This window comes from Sceloporus occidentalis, unplaced genomic scaffold, assembly GCF_023333645.1.
Source record: "Sceloporus occidentalis isolate IW3139 unplaced genomic scaffold, rSceOcc1.0.p SCAF_3, whole genome shotgun sequence".
Taxonomy (NCBI): domain Eukaryota; kingdom Metazoa; phylum Chordata; class Lepidosauria; order Squamata; family Phrynosomatidae; genus Sceloporus; species Sceloporus occidentalis.
In genome coordinates, this window is record NW_028316983.1 from 55,706,278 (window position 1) to 55,733,458 (window position 27,181).

At 41.6% G+C, this 27,181-nt stretch overlaps 1 protein-coding gene across 3 annotated transcripts in view; it reads right to left on the reverse strand.

Moving 5' to 3' along the window:
- LOC149315957 (ras association domain-containing protein 5-like) overlaps positions 1-27,181 on the reverse strand; it is a 131,786-nt gene that overhangs the window by 51,552 nt on the left and 53,053 nt on the right. The window contains exon 1 of one of the 3 annotated variants that reach the window (XM_089514490.1): positions 6,277-6,932. The exons of the other annotated variants lie outside the window; for them this stretch is intronic. Within the exon in view, the coding sequence (XP_089370616.1) occupies positions 6,277-6,396 (120 nt within the window). The 5' untranslated portion in view covers positions 6,397-6,932. Of the gene's footprint in view, positions 1-6,276; positions 6,933-27,181 lie in introns of those variants that run through there. 3 annotated transcript variants of the gene reach the window in all.

Genomic DNA, 27,181 nt, shown 5'->3' on the forward strand with positions numbered 1-27,181 from the left:
AGATCCCTTTCACACGTAGTTTCATTCAGCCAGGTGTCACCCATCCTATATCTGTGCATTTTATTTTTCCGCCCTAAGTGCAATACCTTACATTTCTCTGTGTTGAATTTCATTTTGTTAGCTTTGGCCCAGCTTTCTAGTCTATTCAGGTCATTTTGAATCTTGATCCTGTCCTCTGGGGTATTAGCTATTCCCCCTAATTTGGTGTCATCTGCAAATTTGATAAGTATGCTCCCAATTCTGTCATCCAGGTCATTGATAAAGACTTAATATTGTCTACAGACATTCATGGGGTCACCATAACTAGACAGGTGACTTGAAGGCACATTTGCTTACACACAGAGACATGACTCACTAAATGCTTTTTGGTTTTAAAAATGGCAGTAGATAACACAGACTTATTATACTACACTAACCCCTTCCCACTTCTGGCCCACAGAAATCTAAGGGGAACACTGAAAGAAGTATGGCATGGAGACTGTAGTCTGCACCGCAGAACAGCACCAAACCATTTAGTAGGAGTTAGACCTGTGAAATTAACCATTTGACTCGTTTTAATTGTCTGCCACACTTCTAGTAAAGGCAAGCCCCAAACTACCTGTTTCAGTTATATAGTTCCTGCATGCACAAAAATATGACAAGGGCATAAAAGTCAATCAGAATAAATTTCTTCACAAATGCAAGAAGCAACCACTGCGGTATGATATCACTTCCTTTTCTTGAGCAGAAAGCAGACATAGGTGCAGGCTTCTGTGCAAGGACTTTACCACATACACATTTTATACAGATTAAATCATCAATGGTTTTTGGCTTCCTTTTTTTGTGCAAAACTAGGCTTCCCCTTAAACACAATTCCCTTCTCTTTTAACATATTTCAGGGATTGATGACCCCAGGCTGTATAGAAATAATTCTGTCTGTAGGAGTGACTTCCCCCTCACTGCTTCTTTAGAAGCATCGGCCTCAGTCCTGCTACAGTGCCTTGGTAACAGCACAAGAGTAAGGGAGGAGAAAAAGAGTTTCAGTTCAGAGAGGAACTGGTTGCTGCAAATAGAAGAGCCCTATTCAATTCCTTTTGGAGATGCAAACAAACCTAGAGATGTTCACTCTAACACTCAAGGATAAGAAGGAATATTTTCCAAAGAAAAACAGACTTAAGAAAAACAAATGTTCGGAAATGGAGGAACAGTACTATGTGCAGGTCTATGAATACGGGTATGCCTCAGTTAACAACACCTATGACAAAGAAGCTCCTTTGATTTGCCCCAAACCAGTTCCCTTTCCTCTTCACCCTCTATCTAGCAGGAAGGTTTTTGGCACAGCTGCACTGGGAGGATAATGAAGAAGGAGCTGGAGAAACACAGATTTTCACTGTGGGGTTGCAACAATGTGCAAACAATGCAATAAGGCTTAAGCTGGGAAAAGCCAGGATACCATTCTAACTGATCCTACTATAGCTGTGTGTACTAACCTTCAATGTGTGAACAGCAAAATAGAGGGAAAAGGGAAAAGTAGTTAAGCCTGCCTAGCCAGCTAACCCCAGAATGCTTTGGTGGTTTTTTTAAAAAAAACAAAACATAAATCTAGAAGTGTGGCTACTAAAAAGGCAATTATAACAAATTACACGAGTTTCAGAGAAACAAGTCATGCCAGACAAATCTGATCTCTTTCTTTGATAACATTACCAGCTTGGTAGATGAAGAGAATGCTGTGGATATAGTATATCTTGATTTCTGTAAGGCATCTGACAAGGTTTCCCATGACATTCTTGCAAACAAGCTTGTAAAATGTGGGCTAGACAAAGTAACTGTTACATGGATTTTTAATTGGTTGACCGGCCGAACCCAAAGGGTGTTCAACAATGGCTCCCTTTCATCCTGGAGAGAAGTGACCAGTGGGGTCCCACAGGGCTCTGTCCTGGGTCCAGTGCTATTCAACATCTTTATCAATGACTTGGATGACAGAATTGAGGGCATACTTATCAAATTTGCAGATGAAACCAAAACAGGGGGAGTAGCTAATACTCCAGAGGACAGGATCAAAATTCAAAACGACCTGAATAGACTAGAAAGCTGGGCCAAAGCTAACAAAATGAAATTCAACACAGAGAAATGTAAGGTACTGCACTTAGGGAAGAAAAATGAAATGCACAGATATAGGATGGAGGACACTTGGCTAAATGAAACTACATGTGAAAGGGATCTAGGAGTCCAAGTAGACCACAAGTTGAACATGAGTCAACAGTGTGATGCGGCAGCTAAAAAGGCCAATGCAATTTTAGGCTGCATCAATAAAAGTATAGTGTCTAGATCAAGAGAAGTAATAGTGCCACTGTATTCTGCTTTGGTCAGGCCCCACCTGGAATACTGTGTCCAGTTCTGGGCACCACAATTCAAAAAGGACATTGAGAAACTGGAGCATGTCCAAAGGAGGGCGACTAAAATGGTGAAGGGTCTGGAAACCATGTCCTATGAGGAACGACTTAGGGAGCTGGGGATGTTTAGCCTGGAGAAAAGATGATTAAGAGGTGATATGATATCCCTCTTTAAATACTTGAAGGGATGTCATATTGAAGAGGGAGCAAGCTTGTTTTCTGCTGCTCCAGAGAACAATGGATGCAAGCTACAGGAAAAGAGATTCCACCTCAACATTACGTGGAACCTCCTGACAGTAGGGGCTGTTCGACAGTGGAACACATTCCCTCAAAGTGTGGTGGGGTCTCCTTCTTTGGAGATCTTTAAGCAGAGGCTGGATGGCCATCTGTCAGGGATGCTTTGATTGAAATTTCCTTCATGGCAGGGGGTTGGACTGAATGGCCCTTATGGTCTCTTCCAACTCTACGATTCTATGATTCTATAATTGTTGACCAAAAGATGACTAGACAAATGAGCATGTCAACATGTTTCAGCAGATTTTTTACTCAGAAGTAAGAATATACACATGTAAATTGAAATAACTACACCAGGGAAGCTTTGTGTAAGTAGAACCAAAACATTTTGAAGAAAGAAAAAAATCATTGCTGGATGCATTTTGGAGGAATTTCAAGCATTCTTGAGAAGATTCAAAATGTTTTGGTTCCACTTATGCAAGGCTTCCCTGATGTAGTTATTTCAATTCACATGTGCATATTGTTAGTTCTAAGCAAAAAATCTGCTGAAACATGTCGACATGCTCATCTTTTTAGTGATGGAAGAACCTAGTCCTATTCTTTCCATGTTATTTCTATCTCTGATACCAAATATTCTGTAAAAGTTATAAAGCCCAGGACAGTGGTGTCACTAGCTATGGTGACACTATGGTCACCATCCAGCAGTCCACCATGGATGGCTGCTGGTGGTGGTGGGGGGGATCAGCCTGCCCCATGCCTTCCAAATAACTCGATCACCTGCCCCCCCCCCCAACCATCCACTCGCCTGCCACCTGTCCAGACACTGCAATTATTGGCAGGCTGTAGAAGCAGCAGCAGCAGCAACAGACTCCCTTACCTCCACTTCCTAGCCATGACCTTTCCCCCTCGCCTGCCTACCTGGGGCAGCTGGGCAAGTGAGGCAGCGCAAGGGGACAGAAGGGGTGCATTTCTCTTCCTCTCCTTCATCACTGGGCTTCTGTGCCACGGAGCAGCTGAGAAGGGCATGTGTTCACCCATTCCCCTCTTGCTTGCTCTCCCATCTTCCCACCCATGGCTGCTGGGGTGGGGTGGGGGGCAACCAGTCAAGTGAGAGGATGGAAGGGACACATGCTGGCCCACCACCATTTTGCTGCTTTGTCTTCCGCCTCATGGAGAGAACTGGAACAGCTGAGAAGAAGGGGCAGGCGGTGGGTACAAACACTCCCCCCCAAAGGGGAGGAGGGCCCAACCAGGTGTCACCCCTCCTCTGAGGTGTCACTCAGTGCACTCTGCACCCACCACACACACCCCATTGACACCACTGGCCCAGGAACACATCTACTTTGTTAAATGAGATTTACCTGTTTTTTTCTCCTTCTTCACTGTCCCCTTGAAACAGCTGTGTGTGAACTCATGTGGATAAACACTGTTCCAAATTCACACCAGAAAAGAGATGAAGAACTGTGCTTTGTGTCAGGAATATCATCAGACGGCAAGAAAAGTTTCACCAAACTACATATAGGCATTCATTGCTGAAGTATGGGTTATGTTTCTTAAGGCCACGTTTCTATCTCCAATGGCATCACACCATGTATGATAGCCGATAGAATAGGTTTCAACCATGATTGGACACTGAAATGAATCTATGTACCACCAGCAACATGGGGAGTGCTACAGCAGTTTCCATGTCAACAAACAATTATCTGCACACATAAACTGATTGCACTACAAAAAGGCACTGGTATCTAGCCAACCTGTTTCATACCATCCTTTGTAAGAATGTTGTAAGAACACCACTGAGAAGGACAGACTGTATGAACCTTGACCGCTTCCTAAGAACATGAAAGCCTAAGTCTCAGGATGAATAGAAATGTTTTTGTATATATCAACATAAATATAATTAAACAATCAGATGTTATTATGCAAACCATGTTATTTAAATTGGATTTTTGTTTTAGCAACATTAATTCTGTTCATAATATCCATATCTAAATAAAATCTAAAATAAACAGGTTAATTATCTCTTAAAATGAAATCAATGACCCTCCAATGTTGGTAAAGTCAAGATGTCTTTTTCATAAATGTAAAACGACAGAGCAATAACAGGAAAAATCTGGCTATTAAGCTCAAGTATTACAAATATGAATATACTAATACAAAAACAGCCTTGCTGGCTAGAGGATAATGAAACTGTAGTCAACCATTTTGGGGAAGATGCAATAAATCAACAGTGGTGATCATTCAGCCTTTTGGATTTTGTGGGACCACAATTTCTAGCATTCATGAACCCTGTCTATACAAGCTTGCACTGATGGGAGTTGCAGTCCAAGGACACCTGGAGGACTGCATGTTTCCCGCAGCTACACAGATGAAACATTTCACTTCTAACTATACTCAGAGATATAGGTGCAAGGATGCATTAAAACACAATCTTGTATCTCACCAAGTTCATCCAATAAGTCGGTGATCTTGTCTCTCTCCTCATACACAATCACACTAATTCTCATCTACTTACTCAAGCTCTCCATTGAGTTCATTTCACAAAATAATTACTATTTTTGACTCTACAAACTAGCATTCCATTCACAGAGACACACTGTTCTGCACAGTAACTATTAAACTCTTATTTCTGAGAGGTTCTCAGCACATGTCCCTCAAGTACACATGTCCCTCAAGTACACATGCACTGGCTCAGTGCATGTGTACTAGAAAGTCCATTAATTTCTAAGTTGCCCCTTTATCTCTGAGTAAATATATACATTAGTACAAACCAATGTGTTTTAATTGGCATTGCAAGCAATTGGTTTGTGTAATTCTTGAGGAAATACATAGATTACAAAATAGGAAGCTGTATTTAAATTGCTCCCTTTCTGGTGGCCTTTTAAATCTTCTTGATTTAAAATGAATCTACACTGCTAAGCCTTCATTCATCTAAAAGCCAGTTGCTAGCTCTTGTAGTTACTGCAAATACACTGTATATTATGATAACTAAAGCAAGGCTGGCCCAATTCATTCTATTTTGTTCTAATCTCATGACTCTAAAATCCATGTAAAAATTGCAAGAGCAGACAGGGTTTTCCCACATATCCAGTTGTTGTTTTTTTAACATCTAGCAAACAAAAATACAGTGGAACATGCCCATCAACTATAAGAATCATAGTAATTACACACACATGCAAGACAGCCAACAGCCTCTTTCTCATTATAAATTCTTGGCACCAAGTATCTTGTCCACACAAGAATGCAATCTTTGAAGGCAATATCTTTTAACACACACACACACACCTCTAGACAACACTGAAAACACAGTACTGTACAACATAATTCACACACTTTAGTAACCAATCTCACACCATCTTTGAGAATTTAGCTGTGAAGAAATATAACATGCAGAGGACAGCTACAGGTTCTCAGCCAGATAGCTCTGATAACCAAGAAATAGCAAACAGGTGTCAAAGTCAAACAGATCAAAGTTTGAAAGGAGAAAATGACATAATGGTAAGCTTTACAGCCATTTCAATAGAGTAGGCTGCCTATGCATAGGAACTGCAGTAATATAAAGATCTCTAGAATATGAGGCAGCATTCTAATTTTTACAGCTTGACAGCTAACAATATATACGCATATAAATTCTAGATGGGGGGGTGTTAAATGCCACACTGCTGGTTACCTTTGCAGCAGCTTTGCTCTGGGTCCTCCTAAAGAAGGTAGTCTTAGCTGTAAAAAAGCAGTCCTCCAAGTCTTCATCCAAACTACAGTAGCCACTACTCATGCTGTTGTCCACAGTCATCTAAGAAGGAATTCTGGCTCCTTGAGAGGAGAACAGGTGAAGTCTTCTGTTGAGCCACAGGGCCAGGTGGGAATCAGTAACATCTGATTCTCAGTTTACTGCAGTGGCGACAGTCAAGAGAGCATTTCCCAATCCAGTTCCTGTACAATCAAGAGCAAACCCTCCTCCGACTCCTGCTTGCCATTCTTTGCAACTGTTTTTTTCTGCTCAGCAAACCAAGTAATGTTGCCTCTTTAAAAAAAGAGAGAAGGAGAACCTTGCTAGGAGAGCAACCTTTCTGCTCCTTCAGCCACCACTCCAGCTTTTCCTGGCTGTTGCCAGAAGTGGAGAAAGTGCCAGACCCCAAGGGGCTTCTCTTCTGTTCCTGGCTTGCAGACTCACTCACCATCTGTGGCTTGATTCTCCTATCTTGCAAGCCCACAGAAAAGCTGGTTGCGAGAACAGCATCACCTCCCTCCCTCCCCCTCCCTTCCTGCTTGCTTTCTGTTGAGCAGAATTGAGCCACTTCCTCTTGCAAGATTTCTCACACAGTTTCTGCAGTGGGTTCTTTACAGAACACTGTCAGCATCGCAGCTGATTTTGACTGGCATGGCTTGAGAGAGAGGGAAGAGCAGAGGCACACCATTGGGAAAGAGGCAGCCTGCTCCAACCTCCCCAGTGGCCGTAACAACATTTACAAAAGATAGGGATAGAGGTGAGGGTAGCTGATTAAAAATATATTACCTGATGTAAACCTTCAGTGTAGTGCCTTCTCAGATTAGTATCCTGGGGAGAGTGAATGCTTTCCCTTATCTATTACATTTCATCTCTTATCAGCAATGTTTTTAAACAGTTGTTCCTAAGGATATGAGAGAAGTAAGTGCTAAGGTAGAGGTAGGGAGTGCCCAACCCTCCAGATGCAGTTGGGCTGGAATTCCTATCAGCCCTTAACACTGACTTCGCTTTCTAGAGATGATGGGATATACAGTCCAACATTTGGAGGACCACTAATGCCCCACCCCTGAGCTCAGAATTAGGGTGTGGCATTGCTTGCTGTTATTTCCCATCAAGTTACGAGGCTTCCAAGATACCGGGTTATCGACAGCGCAGGTTGTGCAAATCCAGGACCATGGCTTCTTTGACTGAATCAATGAACCTTTTAGGTGGCCTTAGTTTTTTTTATTGCCTTCCACTTTTGCAGCATTATGGTCTTTTCCAATTAGTCATGTTGTCTCACAATATGTCCAAAGTATAATACTCTCAGTTTAGTCATTCTGGCTTTGAGTGAGAGTTTAAGCTTGATTTGCTCTAGGAACTACTGTATTTTCCGGCGTACAAGACGACTTTTTGACCCTCTAAAATTGGGTCAAAAGTCAGGGGCCATCTTGTACGCTGGGTGCGCTCTATGGGGCCACCAGCTTCTCAGGCCTCCGGAGGCCTGGGAAGCCTGCAGCCCCGCGCTGGCTTCTAAGGGGCCTTCGGAGGCCGCTCAGAAGCCAGCGCGTGTGTGCACAGCCAGCTTTCAAGGAATAGGGGTAGCCTTGTACGGTGAGTATATCCTAAACTCAATTTTTTAATATTAAAAGTTGGGGGTCGTCTTATACACCCGGTCGTCTTATACGCTGGAAAATACGGTATTCATTTCTCTTCTTGGCAGTCCATCAAAGTCTCCCCCAGTACCATATTTCAAACAGGCTGGTTTTTTTTCCTGATAGCTTTCTTCATTGTCCAGCTTTCACATCCTTACATAGAAATCACAAATATCATGGCATAGATTATTCTGACTTTGGGGTGTGGCATGGAATGAAATATTAAGAGAAGACTCTGTGAATGGTACTTTCCATTCAGCTTGTAAAAGAAGATGGACATTTTTGGAGATTTAAACAACTGATCTCTAGCGGTCCAATATGACCCTGGTGATTATGGGCCTCCACACATGCTTCCATCCCTAATAACAAATCAAACACATTGGTTAATTCTATAAGAAGAGAGAGAAAGGGATGGATAGATTCCCCTAGCAACACTTGCAGGAACCGGTCTGTGCCTCTGTGTTCTGTAGCTAATTTTAGAACAGTCAAGTTGATTTTTCAGCATAGCTGGCACAAAGAGGTGCCAGTTTTGATCATAACCATAGCAATCACCATTTATCAGGTTAGGCCTTCTTGCTTGTCGTTTAGTGATGTTTTAGGAACACTTTAACATAGTCCTTTGTGTTTTTGCTTCAGAAAGCCCCAGAATCCACTAAACTTCAGGTCTAGACTGAAGTCATATGCTCCGCTATCTCCATCCAGCTTCTCGGCTGCCAGGTTGCCTGTTTCCATGCATATTGACAAGTGGTTTGAAGGCAAAGATTCCTAAAATGGCTTTTCTCTAATGACAAGCTGACAACAGGGGCATACAGTGCCAACACTCAGTGTTAGCCTTCCCCTTTGCAAAATAATGTGCTTTTGAGGACTCTCCCTGCGAGGGCATAACTGTTCTCTCTGCAACACACTATGCTCTTCCATATTCATTCTCACTTGTTTACATGCACATCTGAACCTGCCATCTAACAAAGCAAGAGTCTATGCAACATGTACTGCTGAAGCCAAAGAGCATAACGTAACCAGAGGGCCATGTGAATTCAATTTGGCATGTGAATTCCCTCCTGAAGGAAAGGGCAGATCTGATTCAAATGCCACTTCCCACCAGTGCTTAAGGAGGAGAGAAAAAAAAACCAGTAATAGAAAATAGATCTGAGTCCATAAAGTTGTTCTAGCATTGCAGCACAACCACAATCTACCTTCTTCCTACCTATGAAACTGGTTCTAAGCAGCTGGTCTTGGTATCAGAAGGCATTTTATCAAAGAATTCAGGATCCCTCTTCCTCCTCCTCTCCTGAAAAATTACACTTAGAAACATGCATGTGCAATCTCTACCATCTATAATTTCATTTTTGAAAGAATCTTAACCATTTTTCACAAAGTCTTCTATTGAACACAGAATATTAATATATGAAACTACCACTTCTAAACAAATCTTCTTCCTATTGGTATCTGTGTCATTGTATACAGAGAACAGATGTGAAATGATTCTGCAGGAATCTTACGATGTTTTGGATAAACCCCTACGCAACTGTAAAACTAGTACAAAATGCAAAACTGGCACAAACCAGGATTTTAAAAAACTATGTACAATATGAGAGCTGTAATTATTCAAGAAAAAAGTATCTTAAATCATTGTTGATTGCTCAATAAAAGTATCTTCTTCAATATGCAGCAATAAAAAAACCATATACCATTAGGAAAACCATCACAACATAAAAGAGCTGGCACATTATGAAGACTTTATCCTAAATCTATGCAATGGACATACTTGGAATGTTGCATACAGTTACACATATCCACATTTTCCCAAATATACCTGTCAACAAGTTAAGTTATCCATAGATCATTCTTTCTGTGCTACAAAGTCAGCCTCTCAGAAAAGGATGCTAGATTTGTGATGTTCTTTGCTACAAATATACAGCTAATATCTTTTAAAATAACTTAAGTGCAAGGAAAAGTCCATCCTACTCTCTCAAGCAGGGCGGGTGGATGTATGACTCTCCAGATATTGCAATCAACTCAGCCAACATAGCCAATTATGAGAGTTCATGAGAACATGCAGTGTTACAAGTTCTCCAGCCCTGTTTTAATGGCTTTTGATGCCTGCAATTATTTTATTGCCTTTTAATTATGACATAATTTTTTAAAAAAATATTTACTGTAAGCTGACTTAGGGCTACAAACTGTACATTGCATATACATCTTATGGACTAACAAAGGGTATCCCATTTTAGACAAGAGAAGCTGCATTATACCAAGTCAGACCACTGGTCTTTTAGCTGAGCACTAACTAGCAGTAGCTATCTCCTGGTTCAATGTGTAAAAGCCAGGAGCCACAGTCCTTCCACAATAAAGTAAAAGGCAGATAAGGAGAAACATGATACAAAAATGAAACAAATATCAAATTTATAAACTTATGAATGATGATAATGAAGGGGATAGAGAGCATTCTTCCCCTCTTTAAGGTGTTCTCGTCCTAAGTAAACAAGTGAGGAAGGAGAGCATACTAGCCTCTCCTTCCACCAGAACAGATTTTCCCACTTATGACTTTTTTAAGGTGAAAGGGGCTCCTGTATTCATGAAGAACCTCCACATGATTTGTTACTCTTATCTTCCAGGCTTTCAAATTATGTAGAGAGCCTCCAGAGATACAGGAAGTTCTCTTCTTCAGCAAGAAAAACAACTGTCTTCCACATATGGTAGGCCACAGTACACTCCCCCCGGTGTGTGTCTAGTCTGCTCAGAATAAAAATGCTAGAAGTACTTCTCTGTCTTTCATAGTACTTGAAATGGGGACCATGCAACAAACTGATAGTCATGTGCAGATGAATAACTACTGACTTATTATTGCCATTTCCAGTTTATGATGGCTCTCAGCACAGTGTATTGGTTTGAGCATTGGACCATGACTCTTGGCCATGAAAATCCACCTTGGGTAAGTCACATTCTCTCAGACTTAGAGGAAGGCAAACACCCTCTGATCAAATTCTGCCAAGAAAACCCTGTAATAGGTTTGCATTAGGGTCATCATAAGTTGGCAATGGCAACAGTAAGTCAGTAATTAGTCATCTACACATGATCTGGCTATGAATTCTGTACATTTCTTTTTAACATTATTTTTTTACTCTTCCAAGGTAATTTTGTATATTTCATGGCCAAGTGGGGATTTGAACCCTGATCAGAGTCATGGTCCAATGCTCAAACCAATACACTGTGCTGGCTCTCAACTACTGACTTAAGGAGATGGCAAATACCCTTTTCCATGCATTGAAACATTATCTGGAACAGGCTGATAGCCCTGACTTCTAGAACCACAACTCTGATTCTCCTAACAAAAACCCAATGGATGTTCAAAGTACTACGGTAAGTTCTCTGCAAAGAAGCACTCTCTTCCATAAATATATCTGTATTCATGGAGGAGAACTAATTTTCACAAACATCAATTAAACATTCCTCAGGAAAGGTGGCATATAGTGCCACTGGTTGAGGAGGACAAATTTGTGCACCCTCTAACAACTCTCCATGTTTCTTCTGAACTCCACTGCAGAGAATATCAAAAAGGGATGTGAAATACAGTAGTCTAAATCCAATTGTTAGTCTCACCTAGGCTAGACCAACTGAATCAATGAATTATTGCTAACTCTGTACTCACATCCCATTGATTCAATGAGTCTACTCTAGTTCAGACTAACAATCAAATTGGCTATCAAAATCTGCTAGCTGAGATAATTAAGTTAAGCCCACATTTTCAGAGTCAATCTACCTTAGAACAAAAGTTACCAGGAGAGCAGGATACATGGGAGTAGGGCTGTTGCTTTCATGTCTGACTTGCAAGCTTCTTAGAAGCATCTGGGCAGATGCTGCGGAAAACAAGGAGCAGTCCATGTAGTCCCCAAAGGGTCCCAGAGTCATAAAAATGGTCCCTGAATTCATCACAGTTGCATACCCCTGGGTTAAACAAACTAATAGATGGCCAAACATGATATCCCTGTTATCTAATTGCTAAACACAAATATTTTGATAAAACTTTTTATGATGATGTCTGGAATGCTCACATTGGAAAGAATGGCATTGACAATAAAAGCTTGCCAAAATCCTCTGACCCACCTGAATTCTTACATCCTTTACATTCAGCAGGATTAGTCTTTGGTCAATAGAAGCTCACCAGCCACACCACACTCACTTCTTCTATATGACCTTTGCACTTAGAATCATAGAATCGTAGAGTTGGAAGAGACCACTAGGGCCATCCAGTCCAACCCCCTGCCATGCAGGAAATCCAAATCAAAGCATCCCTGACAGATGGCCATCCAGGCTCTGTTTAAAGACCTCTAAGGAAGGAGACTCTATCACCTTCCGAGGAAGTGCATTCCACTGTCGAACAGCCCTTACTGTCAGGAAGTTCCTCCTAATGTTCAGGTGGAATCTCTTTTCCTGTAGCTTGCATCCATTGTTCCGGGTCCTGTTCTCTGGAACAGCAGAAAACAAGCTTGCTCCCTCCTCAATATGACATCCTTTCAAATATTTAAACAGGGCTATCATACCACCTCTTAACCTTCTTTTCTCCAGGCTAAACATCCCCAGCTCCCTAAGTCGTTCCTCATAGGGCATGGTTTCCAGACCCTTCACCATTTTTGTCGCCCTCCTTTGGACATGCTCCTGTTTCTCAATGTCCTTTCTGAATTGTGGCGCCCAGAACTGGACACAATATTCTAGGTGGGGCCTGACCAAAGCAGAATACAGTGGCACTATTACTTCTCTTGATCTAGACACTATACTTCTATTGATGCAGCCTAAAATAGCATTGGCCTTTTTAGCTGCCGCATCACACTGTTCACTCATGTTCAACTTGTGGTCTACTTGGACTCCTAGATCCCTTTCACACGTAGTTTCATTCAGCCAGGTGTCACCCATCCTATATCTGTGCATTTTATTTTTCCGCCCTAAGTGCAATACCTTACATTTCTCTGTGTTGAATTTCATTTTGTTAGCTTTGGCCCAGCTTTCTAGTCTGTTCAGATCATTTTGAATCTTGATCCTGTCCTCTGGGGTATTGGCTATTCCCCCTAATTTGGTGTCATCTGCAAATTTGATAAGTATGCTCCCAATTCTGTCATCCAGGTCATTAATAAAGATGTTGAATAGCACTGGGCCCAGGACAGAGCCCTGTGGGACCCCACTGGTCACTTCTCTCCAGGATGAAAAGGAGCCATTGTTGAGCACCCTTTGGGTTCGGCCGGTCAACCAATTACAGATCCATTTAACAGTTCCTTTGTCTAGCCCACATTTTACAAGCTTGTTTGCAAGAATGTCATGGGAAACCTTGTCGAAGGCCTTACTGAAATCAAGATATACTATATCCACAGCATTCCCTTCATCTACCAAGCTGGTAATTTTATCAAAGAAGGAGATTAGATTTGTCTGGCATGACTTGTTTCTCTGAAACCCATGTTGACTTTTTGTGATTATGGCATTGCCTTCTAGATGTTCACAGACTCTCTGTTTAATGATCTGCTCCAGAATCTTTCCTAGAACTGATGTCAGACTAACTGGACGATAATTGTTGGGATCCTCTTTTTTCCCCTTTTTGAAGATGGGGACAACGTTTGCCCTTCGCCAGTCTGCTGGGATCTCTCCTGTTCTCCAGGAGTTTTCAAATATGATTGCCAATGGCTCCAATATTACTTTTGCCAGTTCTTTTAATACCCTTGGATGGAGTTCATCTGGTCCAGGAGACTTAAATTCATTTAGATTAACAAGGTGTTCCTCTACTATCTCTTTACTTATTCTGTGCTGAAATTCCCCTATTCTGTCCTCTGCTCCATTATCCTCAGGTTGAGCACCCTTTGCCTTTTCTGAGAAGACTGAGGCAAAGAAGGTGTTGAGTAATTCTGCCTTTTCTCTATCTCCTGTTAGCATTTTGCCATCTTCTCCACGCAGTGGCCCTACCGTTTCCTTCTTCTTCCTCTTGCTGCGGACATATCCAAAAAAGCCCTTTTTATTGTTCTTAACCTCTCTAGCAAGCCTGAGTTCATTCTGCGCTTTAGCTTTTCTGACTTTACCCCTACACATGCCTGCTATTTCTTTGAATTCCTTTTTCGTGATTTCCCCCTTTTTCCATTTCTTATACATGTTCCGTTTCAAACTCAGCTCGGTTGAAAGTTCCTTAGTCATCCATCCTGGTTTCTTGAGACACCTCCCGTTTTTCTTTCTCACTGGAACTGTTTGAAATTGTGCCTTCAGTATCTCCCTTTTGAGAAAGTCCCATCCGTCCTGAACTCCTTTATCTTTTAGTATTTCTGACCATGGAATCACCCTCAATACTTCTCTAAGTTTACTGAAATCCGCTCTCCTAAAGTCTAGGATGCGTGTCTGACTCTGCCTGGCTTCTCCTTTCCACTGTATTACAAACTCTAGGAGAACATGGTCACTTCCACCTAATGATCCCACCACTTGCACCCCATTAACCAAGTCATCCGTGTTGGTTAGGATCAGATCTAAAATAGCTGACCCCCTTGTTGCCTCTTCCACCTTTTGGACCATGAAATTGTCTTCCAGGCAAGTGAGGAATTTGCTAGACCTTGAGGATTTTGCTGAGTTTGACTTCCAGCAAATATCAGGATAGTTGAAGTTGCCCATCACTACTACATCTCTCTTTTCTGACTGTGTGGTCATCTGTTCTAGAAAGATATCATCCAATTCCTCAGTCTGACTTGGGGGTCTGTAGTAGACTCCCACCGTAACACCCTTGTTGTTTCCCTCCCCTTTGATTCTTATCTAGATGCTCTCCACCTGGCTTCCATGTTTGATGTCCAGGATCTCTTCACTGGTGTAAATATCTCTGACATATAGTGCTATTCCTCCTCCTTTCCTGTTTGGCCTATTTCTCTTAATAAGGTTATACCCCTCTATTTCCACATTCCAATCATGAGACTCATCCCACCAGGTTTCAGTGATGCCTATTATATCATATTTGCTTTGTTGTACTAGGAGTTCGAGTTCATCTTGCTTATTTCCCATGCTCTGTGCATTAGTGTAGAGACATCGCAGACCATGGTTCCCTTTTACTTGCTGCCTGTGCAAGTTTTTTTGCCTCCCACTGCTGGGTCCTTGCACTGTTTGCCTTGTTTCCTCTATGTCAGTTTGACTATTTTCGCCATCCCTTTTGCCTTCCTTAATATTGTCTCCCTTCCCCTCGGAACTCAGTTTAAAGCTCTCCTGATCAAGTTCTTGAGACTGTTGGCAAAAACATTTCTTCCAACTGGCGTGAGATGCAACCCGTCTGTTGCAAGAAGTCCCTCCTCATGGAACCGCAGCCCATGATCGAAGAATCCGAATCCTTCTCGGCGGCACCATCTGCGAAGCCAGTTGTTCACATCTGCTATTTTCCTCTCCCTTCCTGGACCATGCCCTTCAACTGGCAGAAGAGACGAGATGACAACCTGTACATCCATTCCTTTCAGCTTCCTACCAAGCGCCTCATAATCCCTTTTGATGTTCTGAATGCTGTGTCTTGCAGTATCATTAGTTCCCACGTGGACCAAAAGGAAGGGGTATTGGTCAGTAGGCTTGACCAGTCTTGTCAGCCTCTCTGTCACATCACGGATCTTTGCACCTGGAAGACAACACACCTCTCGAGACATCTTGTCAGGCCTACAAATCACTGCTTCTGTACCCCTCAGCAAAGAGTCCCCCACTACGACCACACGCCTCCTCCGAGGCTTAGCAGCAACTGTTCCCTCGGGTGGGACTCTCAGGCTCCCCTGTTCTGTCCCCGAAGCCTGTCCATGCTGCTCTTCTTCATCCTCCTTGATAAGGGAAAGAGCTTCGAATCGATTCTCTAGCTGCAAGCTCCCCGAACAATTCCTTCTTGGCTTACTTCTCTTTGTGACATTCCTCCAGCTGTCTGCCTCCTCTGTTTGGCAAGTGACCTCTTCCACCCTAGCATCTTCCTCTGCGTGGTACTCATCCAAGATGGTTAGTTCTATTGTGTCCAGGAAATCCTCTTGTTCCCTAATATGCTGAAGTGTAGCTGCTCTGGACTCCAGCTGCTGCACTTTCTCCTCCAAGAGTGCTACCAACTTGCACTTGGTGCATGTGAAGTTCTCCACTTCTGTAGGCAAGAAGAGAAACATCCCACAAGAGTTGCAGGTGACTGCGGCAGATCCCTCGTTGTCCATACTGCAAAGTCTTTAGTAGTAAATATAACAGTCAATCTACTGGGAATACTTCTTTAAAGGTAAGTACTGGCTGCTATCTTACACTTAAAGGGAAGGTTCTGTTTCAATATCTGATTCTAACCTGATGCCACTTGAGCAGAGTTGTTGAGTTAAAGAAAATGAAAAACGGCGCGCGGCTCTGGAAGCTGGTATATAAAGCTAGTCTGCTAGCTCCGCCCCTTGTGACTCACAGATGTGACTCACAGAAGCTCCGCCCCTTCAGCAACGAGTGCACGGTCTCGAGCACACGGTCTCAAAATGGCTGCCAAGCAGCTCCTCTCCTTCTCCTCTCTCTGGCCGGACTGTTCTGGAAGGCTCTGGAAGGTGGTATATAAAGCTAGTCTGCTAGCTCCGCCCCCTTGTGACTCACAGATGTGACTCACAGAAGCTCCGCCCCTTCAGCAACGAGCACACGGTCTCGAGCACACGGTCTCAAAATGGCTGCCAAGCAGCTCCTCTCCTTCTCCTCTCTCTGGCCGGACTGTTCTGGAAGGCTCTGGAAGGAGGTATATAAAGCTAGTCTGCTAGCTCCGCCCCCTTGTGACTCACAGATGTGACTCACAGAAGCTCCGCCCCTTCAGCAACGAGCGCACGGTCTCGAGCACACGGTCTCAAAATGGCTGCCAAGCAGCTCCTCTCCTTCTCCTCTCTCTGGCCGGACTGTTCTGGAAGGCTCTGGAAGCTGGTATATAAAGCTAGTCTGCTAGCTCCGCCCCCTTGTGACTCACAGATGTGACTCACAGAAGCTCCGCCCCTTCAGCAACGAGCGCACGGTCTCGAGCACACAGTCTCAAAATGGCTGCCAAGCAGCTCCTCTCCTTCTCCTCTCTCTGGCCGGACTGTTATCACATTATTTCTCATTTTGCAATGTAAAACTTGTTGCTCTAGTCCTTATGTGCTTAAGATGGGATGCCCCAACCGCTCTGTCAACTCAGCATCCAAAAGGGTATTATTCTAGTGATGCATATTTCCCCCCTTAAACCTAAGTTTGTACTTTATGACATAGAAATTCTCTGCTGAAGGATTTCTAGTAGAAATCTGGAGAAACTTAACAGTACAAATGCAACAATGGGAATGACCTATGGAATGGGTTCTCCCTTGCTAGAGGGCTTCAAGCAGAGGTAAAATAGCTACTTATCAGGGACACTTTAGCATTTGGATTGCCTGACCAGAGGGGCTGGACAAGAATGGAGGGATTAAAGCAGGTTGAGGTACACAGTCCAAAGTCAATCAAGTTATTTTGATATATGAAACAGAAAATCTCTTAAATATCTCTCCTCATCCCAAGCAATAAGAATGTATTAACAATGAAGGAAATGGCTAATGATTTGCTGTTATTCTTTTTTTATAAAGTCATCCAAAATCTCGTGCCTGGAGTAGTCAGATTCTACCTAATGGTAGAGCTGGCCCTGACTAGAGGTCTTCAAGCTTTTCTTCCAACAATGATTTTAGGGATTTGTGTGCTATTGTTACTGACAAAGCCTCAACCTGCTCATCTCCCCCTTCTCTCACTCAATCATGCCATTGAGGTGACAGGTTAAAATCAGATTACCTTCTCTAGTTCATTGCTAGCCATTCAACCCAAGGAGGTGTCCATTGGCATGCTCTGCCAGTTTCTTGTGCTCAGGAGATATGTGGAGACCATATTAAGCTCTCTTGCTCTACAAACAGGACAGAAGTGTCCAACTTTTCATGCCCCTCCTAAAACAGTATTATAGTTTCATAGCTTAAGACCAGTACAGCAGGCAGGTTGCACAGACATTTATTCAAGGAAAATAAGAGCATGAAACCACATGTGCTTAGCAATGAACTGAAATAGATCTTCTACCAAATCATTGTTATAAAATAAATGTTAGTGTAGGAGCATGGTATATGAGTTGTAGCCTAGCAGAGGAAGGAGGATGATGTTCTAAATAAAGCTTTTGCCACAGGCAAATGAAAAGTAGCTTGAGCAATCATTAGACATGACTGATCAAGGCATTATGGGTAGCAGACCTCCATGCTCCATATATGAACTCTCCCCATGTATTGTTGTAATTGTTGTTATTTCTTACTCACCTCTCCCCATGGATTGAGGTGAGGCCCTTGTTTTATGATGTTGCCATGTGCACAACTGCTGTACCATGCCACTCGTCCAGTACATGCAGCTGATGTATATTTGAGTAGGGCTACAGCATTCACAGGCCAAAATCAAAGTAAGGATACAACACAGCTTTCAAATAAAGGACCATCATATTTGACAGGTGGGAGAGGGAAAGAATTCCAACTCTTTACCCTATCCAATTCCATTGCAAATGCTTTTGCCTTTAGTATAGGAGTGAATAGTACTGTTTTCCATTCCTCTAACTACCTGATCCAGAGGAGAGGGTATAGAAAGACTCCAAACCTAGAAACTGGGATGGTGACACAGAAAATGTTATTTCCTTTTTTTAAGCTCACCTTAAAAGGCAATTAAAACTATTAGCAAAGGAATTATATCCTCTCAGTGCATTTATAAAGGGTGGCATATTTTAAGAAATTTCAAGAAAGGGGACACTGAGGATTGCACTAACTACAGGACCATTCCATCAATTTCTCATGCAAGCAAAATGATGTTCAAAATTCTACAACAAGGTATTTACTATATTTGGAGCAGGAAATGGAAGATGTCCAAGCTGGGTTCAGCAGAGGAAAAGGCACTAGGGATCATCATGCAAACATATGTTGGATAATGAAGTGCACCAAAGCATTTGAGAAGAAAATCATCCTGTGCTTTATAGATTATAGCAAAGCCTTTGATTATACAGATCATGAAAATCTATGGGTTGCTCTTAAAGAAAAGGGTATGGCACAACATTTTTATTGTCCTGAAGTATAACCTGTACTCAGGACAACAGGCTACTGTCAGGACAGAATAGGGAGAAATAGAATAGATTCCAATAGGCAAAGCTGCATTTTATCACTATATAGGTTTACCTTGTATGCTGAACATACCATACATAAAGTAGGATTAGACTCGCAAGGAAGTGTGAAAACTGGAGGAAGGAACAACAACAATTTAAGATACAAAGATGACACCATATTACTAATAAAAAACCCGCAAAGATTGAGAATGATTACTGAAGAAAGTCAAGGATGAAAGTGCAAAGTCAGGGTTACAGCTGAACATTAAGAAAACAAAAATAATGACCAGATACTACATAACTTTAAAGTAGATGATGAAGACATTGAAACAGTAAAAGATTTTTCATACCTTGACTCAGTCATTGATCCAAATGGAGGTTGCAGTCAAGAAATCAGAAAACTAAGACTTGAAAGGACAGCTATTTTTTATTTTATTTTATACCCTGCTCTTCAGAAATGCTGTCAGAGCAGCTTACAAATTGATATGAAGGAACTAGACAAGATACTCAAGGGTCAAGATATATCACTGAAGACTAAAGTCAGGACTGTCCATGCCATAGTATTTTCCATTTCTATGTATGGTTGTGAAAGGGGGACAATGAAGAAAGCTGATAGAAAGAAAGAAAATCAACTCATTTGAATTGTGTTGCTGAAGAAGATACTACAGATAACATGGACTGCTAAAAAGGCAAATAAATGGGTTCTAGAACAAATGAAAATACATTATTCTTGGAGGGGTAGAAGGAAGTAGGAAAAGAGGATGGATAGATTCAATCAGGGAAGCCATGACCCTGAGTCTGCAAGACCTTAGCAGACAAGGAACACTAATCAAGCAGACACTAAACCTCCTTTGCATACTCTCCCACCCTGAGACCTGCCATTAGCAACAGAACAATACACATGTATATCACTCCTGCCTTTCCAGGTCACACTATACACACACACACACACACACACACAACATACCCAACTCCTTTCCAGGCAAGCATTCTCTGAAGATGTCAGCCACAGATGCTGGCGAAACGTCAGGAAGAAACTCTTCTAGAACATGGCCACACAGTCCGAAAAACCCACAAAAAACTATGGATGCAGGACATGAAAGCCTTCGACTTCACACTTAGCAGAACTATTGATGATAAGGTGATGTGGGGGGTCTCTCATTCATGGGGTTGCCATAAGTCAAAGTCAGCTTGGTGGCAGTTAACAAATATATTTTAAGGCATCCTCCTTGTCAAAATATCCCAGCATGCACAAAACTGCTGTGCCTTAGAAAAAGCTTGCTACTGGCAGAAGGATATATTTGTATCTGAGAAAGCTTCCAATAACACATAAATGTGCATAAATCCTGATGGTGCTGTGATGACTGTACCACGTGTCCTACTGAGTGTTTGAACTAGCTTTTAGTGGCAGCTTCCACAGCCCACACAGTTCACTGGTTTACCATGAACTGTGAACAAAAGAAAGTGCAAGCAGATATTGGTTGCTTTGAAGAACAAGTGGACATTTAAACAGCTTCAAGGTGAACAAATGCAGGAAGTAGTTCAAGGTCACTTCACTAAAGCTGGCAGCTTGTTCGTCAGATTTTCAGCATTGGAGAACAAGCCTCTCTTAGAAGTAGTTAGTTCTTTTTGAATTCTTGTAACAGGAAAATGTGTCAGGCAAGTTTGCATTTCAGCCCTCTGAAAATGTTAAAAATGATTGAAATGGATGGACCAGAAAGACAGGCTAAAATTATTAGATGCTAGATTATAACAAGAAAGTCCTTGAAAACAACCATGCACCCATAACACATTATGAAATGTAATTGCTTAGCAGGTTGAAACTAATGTGGCTAATTTGAGCATTGCCTGTTGCACAGCTTACCATTATTACCTTGACATTAAGCATAATCCCAATGTCTATGGGAGACCCTGTTCTTGTGTGCCTTCAAGTCATTCTGACTTACGGCAACCCTAAGGCGACCCTATCACAGGAGTTCCTTGGTAAAATTTGATGTGTAGAAGAGGCAATTTCAGCATGTATTGTCTGTCATGCAGCCAGATAACAAAAATACCTACTGAAATTCCCACTTCTACACAGCCACCAACCTGAAGGCACACACCATCACCACCCACAGCCATTTGAGGTACAGGAGCCCCTCCAGTTTTCTGTCTGACAACTCTATCCAACAAGTCTAATCTACACTGCAGAAATAATGGAGTTTGACAACACTTTAATGGCAATTGATACTATGGAATTTTATAGTTTTGTGATACTTAGATGTCAAGAAAATCCCAGGATTCCATAGAATTGAGGCATGGCATTTAAAGTGGTGTCAAACTGCATTATTTCTGAGGTGCAGATTAGATCCCAGTCTAATCACTACACCACGCTGGATCTATCAGCCCCATCAGGGCTTGCCTGAAAGAAGAGCCTTCCCCTGCATCCACCACTACCCACAAGGAGAGTAAAGCAAGCCAGCTCCATCGGGCCTTGCCTGAAAGAAGAAAGCCCTCCCTCCATCCACCATCGAGAGGAAGAGAAGGACAGGCCAGCTCTGTCGGGTCTAATCAGAGTAAGAAGAAGGGCCCTCTCATTCCCTTCTCCTTTTGTGTCTTGTCTCTTAGATTGTAAGCCTGAGGGCAGGGAAATGTCTAATTAACAATTTGTAAGCCGCTCCGATAGCCTTTTGGCTGAAGAGCGGGTTATAAATAAATAAATCATCATCATCATCATCATCATCATCATCATCATCATCATCTATGGAACCAAGCAAAATGAATTCCCTGGTTGTCACTGAAATCCCTCAGAGTGAATGATATAAATATATCTATCTGCATATCAATGGACAGGTGTGTGTGTGTGTGTGTGTGTGTGTGTGTGTGTGTGAATGCATGCATTTCAGTATTTCTGTTCCAGAAGATTATGTTTAGGGTACCATGCTCTGATGGTCAATTGAAGTTGCACGTACATGCAATGCACAGGATCAAGAAGTTCATGGGGAGAATAAACGCTAAAGCTAAAAACAGCAGTTCAAAATCAGGGTTTATGCTTCAGAGCTGATAAATTGAATTAACTATAAATTTTAGAGATAAGTACATAGAGCTCAGGCAGTGTTAAGAGGTCTGGGCTACAATCCAACACAGGGTTAAAACCCACTAAAATTAAGATGAATCACAACAGCTAACTGATCTAGGAATTTTCTTTTTTTGGCATTCAGCTTCCTCCTATGAAATACCAACCATGTCCTCTATGCCCATCATCAATCTTCCTGTTTCACTATCTTCAGACAACTGCAAAAATTCTTCTTATCAAAGCTAGTAAACAGAACACACCACCAACCAGCTCTAAGAACTCTTATGGTTGCTCTCTCACTAAAACAGTTCCATCATAAATCTGTAGTATCCATAGACAATGAGCACTGGAAAACTGGCCCACTTGCAGATTTGAAACTTTGGGTGAAACTAGGCATACTGTAAACGTGTTGTCAAAAGTATCGTTCCTGCCTTCAAAACAAAGCAAATACATCAAGGGTGCTGCAGCTGTGTGGTCAAATCCACATATTTTTTCAGTAATTCTTTAAGATGGGATCCTCTTGTATTATCAACATGGCACAACCGCTAGCTGTTTTCATCCAGCTGCTAAGCTGAGCAAAATTTATTCATATTAATTGGGTTGTAGATAAAACCACAAGGGTCTTTCCAGGCAATCCATTAGAAAATGGCAGCAAATGCACAGCTCTTATTCAATGGTTGTGGAAAATCTAGATGTCCTTCTGGATACCAGTTACAGTTCACAGGGTTATAATAACAACAACAACAACAACAACAACATTCATTTCTTACCCACTTCTCCCCATGGATAGAAGTGGGGGATAACAATAAACAAACAGCGTCAGTTAGAACATCAGTTCTAATGTAATTAGAATTCTATAATTCTAATATAAAAGGACAAAGAAGAAGTACACACAATAAAACAAAGTCCTTGTTAATTGAGATATGCCTCTGATATGCCTCTATACTTTTAAGTCAGTTTTTAAACACAAATTCATATAATAAAAAGAAGTTCTGATTACAGTAGTACAAATGTCTGATCAAGGAAAGAACACTAGCTAGTATCAGGCTGTACAATCAGAACATATTGCTCTAACGAGTTAAAAAATTCCCTCTTCTGGGAAGGACATCATTCCTCCACGTATGTGATCCACAAAATGGAGGATGCTCCTTAAGAAGCATTAAGACAGAACTTCTGAGAAACATGTTACCTGTAATGAGTTGCACCAATGGTTACTTTAGCAGTGTTAATTTGTTACCTGTAATGGCCAGAGCTGTAATTCACTGCCTTTCAGATAATGTAACAGGATTCCTGAATATTATTGTTAATGGTTGTGTTCTGGTTTTGTCTGAACAATGGGAGGGGAGAGGATACATGAGTGGCCACCCATGTGATCCTTCTTGTGGCTAGTGAGGAGCCAGCAACAACAAAGATAGGAGGGAAGGAGACACACTGAAAATAAGACCACTAGAGAATCAGGTCAGTTAGAAACAACTTTTTAAAAATTACCCTGCTTTTTCTGCATTCCATTATTCTGCCCAAGTGAAAACTACTGCTGTCACTGTCAGACAGAGAGAGAGAGAGAGAGAGAGAGAATGGAAGGGGGTAAGGTGAGGTGAAGAGGGCTGCCTTGCTACGCTACCTGTTCCAAACAGCAGTCCAGGATGTGATCTCAGAGCAGCTAGGTTGGTGTGAGCGATCAGAAAGAATTCAGGGGAGAAGAGGTTGTTTCTCAGCATGAAATTTAGATCAACTGTATGAGGGGTAAAGAGATGGGGTACAAAGTGTGTATGAAAGAATGTGTGATTGTGCCCACTTGTCCACCCAAAGCATTGTGTGCCATGCATGTAGTAATCGCATGGTTTGCTGCACTGTGCCTCTGGAGGTGGTGAGATAGGGTCAATGCAGATTAGTCTACTCAGAATTATAATAAGCAAATATAAAGGGAATTAGAGAACATTTCATGTTATTGTACAATGGCACAGTGGGACCTTCCTATCCACTGGGATTTGATTCCTGTTTACCAAAATCTATGGATGCTCAAGTCCCATTAAGTACAATGGCATAGTAAAATTGTGGACTTTATTAAAATGGCAAAGTGAGGGTTTGCTTTTTGGAATTTATGTTTTAATGAATATTTTCAAGCTGTGGATGGCTGAATCTGTGGATAAAGAATCCGTGGATATGGAGGGCTGACTGTAATGTGTTAGCAAGAAGTAAACCAGTAAATTACTTTCTGCAGCAGGCAGTGGGATGAGTGCATTGCCTCTCCAAATGAGAATCCTGCCCCATCATTAAATTTTCCTACAGTCCTCAGATTTCTAGAATTGCAGAGAGTGAGAGTGCATCCAGGCTGATTAAAAAGACCAGAAAGTCCCAGGCTTTGTTCCCATTATTTCCCATTTTATTTTGGAGTTCTGCACAGGTTTTGTTTATCTCAAAATATTTTCTATCCACTCTCAGTATGATCAAAGACTTTTTATACCAACTCTCTTGGCCAATTTGTTTTAACTTTGTATAAAACCAGAAATACTGGGAACAAAAATCAGTATGGATGTGCTTGAGATGGCAAAAACTATTCAGACCTAGGACTCATATTTGTTGTGCTTGTATTCCCTTGGTAACTTTGCCTACTCTTTTTTTCTTTGGATGTCTAAACTCTATTTCTAATTGTTCAATATAAATTTTTTAAGCTACTGCCAATGGTAAAATTTTGGGGAATAAAGGGTGGCATTTATATCAAGGGCAATATATTTCATATTTATGAGGGCACTGCTCTCATTTTGCCTCCCCGTACCCACATATCTGCACCCCTGGACTGCAGTAAAATTTTGGCAAAATAAAAAGTAACGAAATTAGTCCTTAAAAAAAATAACATTCCAAACTCTGCATTAAGAAAAACAAGGCACCATTTTGCTGCAAATAACCTAGCAGCCAAAGGATATCAAGTATGATCTTCACCACTCAACTCCAGAAACAGACTGTTTGCATTAGCTGAAGCTCCTGGCACATTTTATTTTTCTTCCCAGTATACATTTGGCAAAGAAAACCCCTCCCTCATGGGCTAGTCAAGGAAGCCCACCAAAGAAGTGTCAGAATGATGGATGGCAATGCCTCAACCACCTGTGTTTTTATTATTGGGCCCATCAATAATGTATTGACTCTTTTGTCACCCTGATGATGAAACATGCCTTCTTAAATATGCATTCTGCCTGAGTAGAATCCCAGAAATAGACACTAGAGTCTCTTTCTTTATATGTATGGGTATATATAGTTCCTCTGTGCTGTCAGAATCATTCAAGCCTCATTGTAAATTCTAGATTTTTATTTCAATGCATAGCTTTGAGAGAGGAGAATTAAGGAGAAGGGAAAACACCCTTGCTGGCAGTTGGTTATATCTAAATTTAGGTTCCCTAGCAGTCTTTGCCTTGCTTTTCAAAATGATTGTCAGGTTTGAACTTTCGAACTTAACAAAATGCAAAATAAGATGTAGGTTCAAAGGATAGAGCTTTTCTTAGCTGTCTCTGAAGTGGAATAAAAATGTACATTGCCAAAAAAAGTATCTAGGATTATCAGATTGTATTGAGAATATACTCTCAACTACATCCCATACCTGGAAACACTGTTTCAAAAATGTTTAACCATTGTTTAACCAGAAACCAATTACTAGTTATAAAGCCCACTGGAGCAAAAAGTAAAAAGTTTATACCTTCTCTTTTTCTCTTTTTAGGACAATTTCTAAAGTGTATTCCCCAAATGTAACTACTGCTACAGAAAAAATCCAGGTACTGCAAAACTGCAGTAAACCTGTGTATTAATTTAATAGCTTCATTCTGTCATTCTGTCATAAGCCACTACTGCAGAAAATCACAGCACAAAAAGAAAGAGTGCCAAGTAGGGATAGTTTAGATGTCAGCTCAGATAGATGTGATAGCCAGGAGTGCTTGCTGTCAGCTTCGACTGATATGCCAACTGCGATCCTTCCTTGAACCTAAAAACTGTGGTACACGCGCTGCTAACCTCACGACTTGATTTCTGTAATACGCTCTACATAGGGCTACCCTTGTGTCTAGTTAGGAAACTTCGACTAGTTCAAAATATGGCAGCTAAACTGGTCACCGGGAGATCTAGAGGTGACCATATAACATAGATTTTAAGGTCTCTCCACTGGCTACCTATTAGTTTCCGGGCACTGTACAAGGTGTTGGTTATGATCTTTAAAGCCCTTCATGGCGTGGGCCCAGCTTATCTGCAGGATCGCCTTCTTTCATACAATCCATTCCACGCACTCAGGTCCTCTGGGAAAAACTTACTGCAGCCAACAAAAACTAAATTGGCTGTGGTTATCCAGAGGGCCTTTCTGTCTGCCGCTCCCACGTTATGGAATGGCCTCCCAGAGGACATCCGGTATATTACTAATCTTGTCTGCTTTTAAAAAAACTGGTCAAAACAGATCTCTTCCAACAGGCCTTCCCAGTTTAACGACTCAGTTGCCTACCATTGACTACCCTGTTTGCTTTGTTTTAACAATTTAATTGTATTATTTATTACAGTTATTGTTATTAATTTTGGGTTTATGGTGGATGGGTGGGTGGGTTTATGGGAGATTTTATTGTATTGTATTTATATTTTAATATTGTAATCCTCAATCTCATTGGAGATGTGGGGTATTAATAATAATAATAATAATATACCAAATTACATAGGCTGTAAGATGCTAGGAGTCTAAAACTAGTACTCCCAGGAGTAGGACTGGGGCCCAACCAAAAGCCACAAGCACTATCAGCATGGTGTCTTACTCACTGCACTGCCCTCTGATCACAGCAGAATACACATCCATTTACACTTTTTTGCTTATTTTCTGGCAAAGATCACCAGCAGATAAAATAACCTTTTCACTTTTTGCCCCTCTTAATGGGGCAAAATGAACCACAGCTTAGCCACTGTTATAATTGGTGCATATGAAGCTGGGGTCTGAAGCTGATTTCCTATTCCAGATTTCTTAGAAGAGCGACAAGCCAGGATTCAAATTCACATCTAATGGGAAGCTTTTGCATTCTCATTAAGTTTATGTTTAGTATAGGC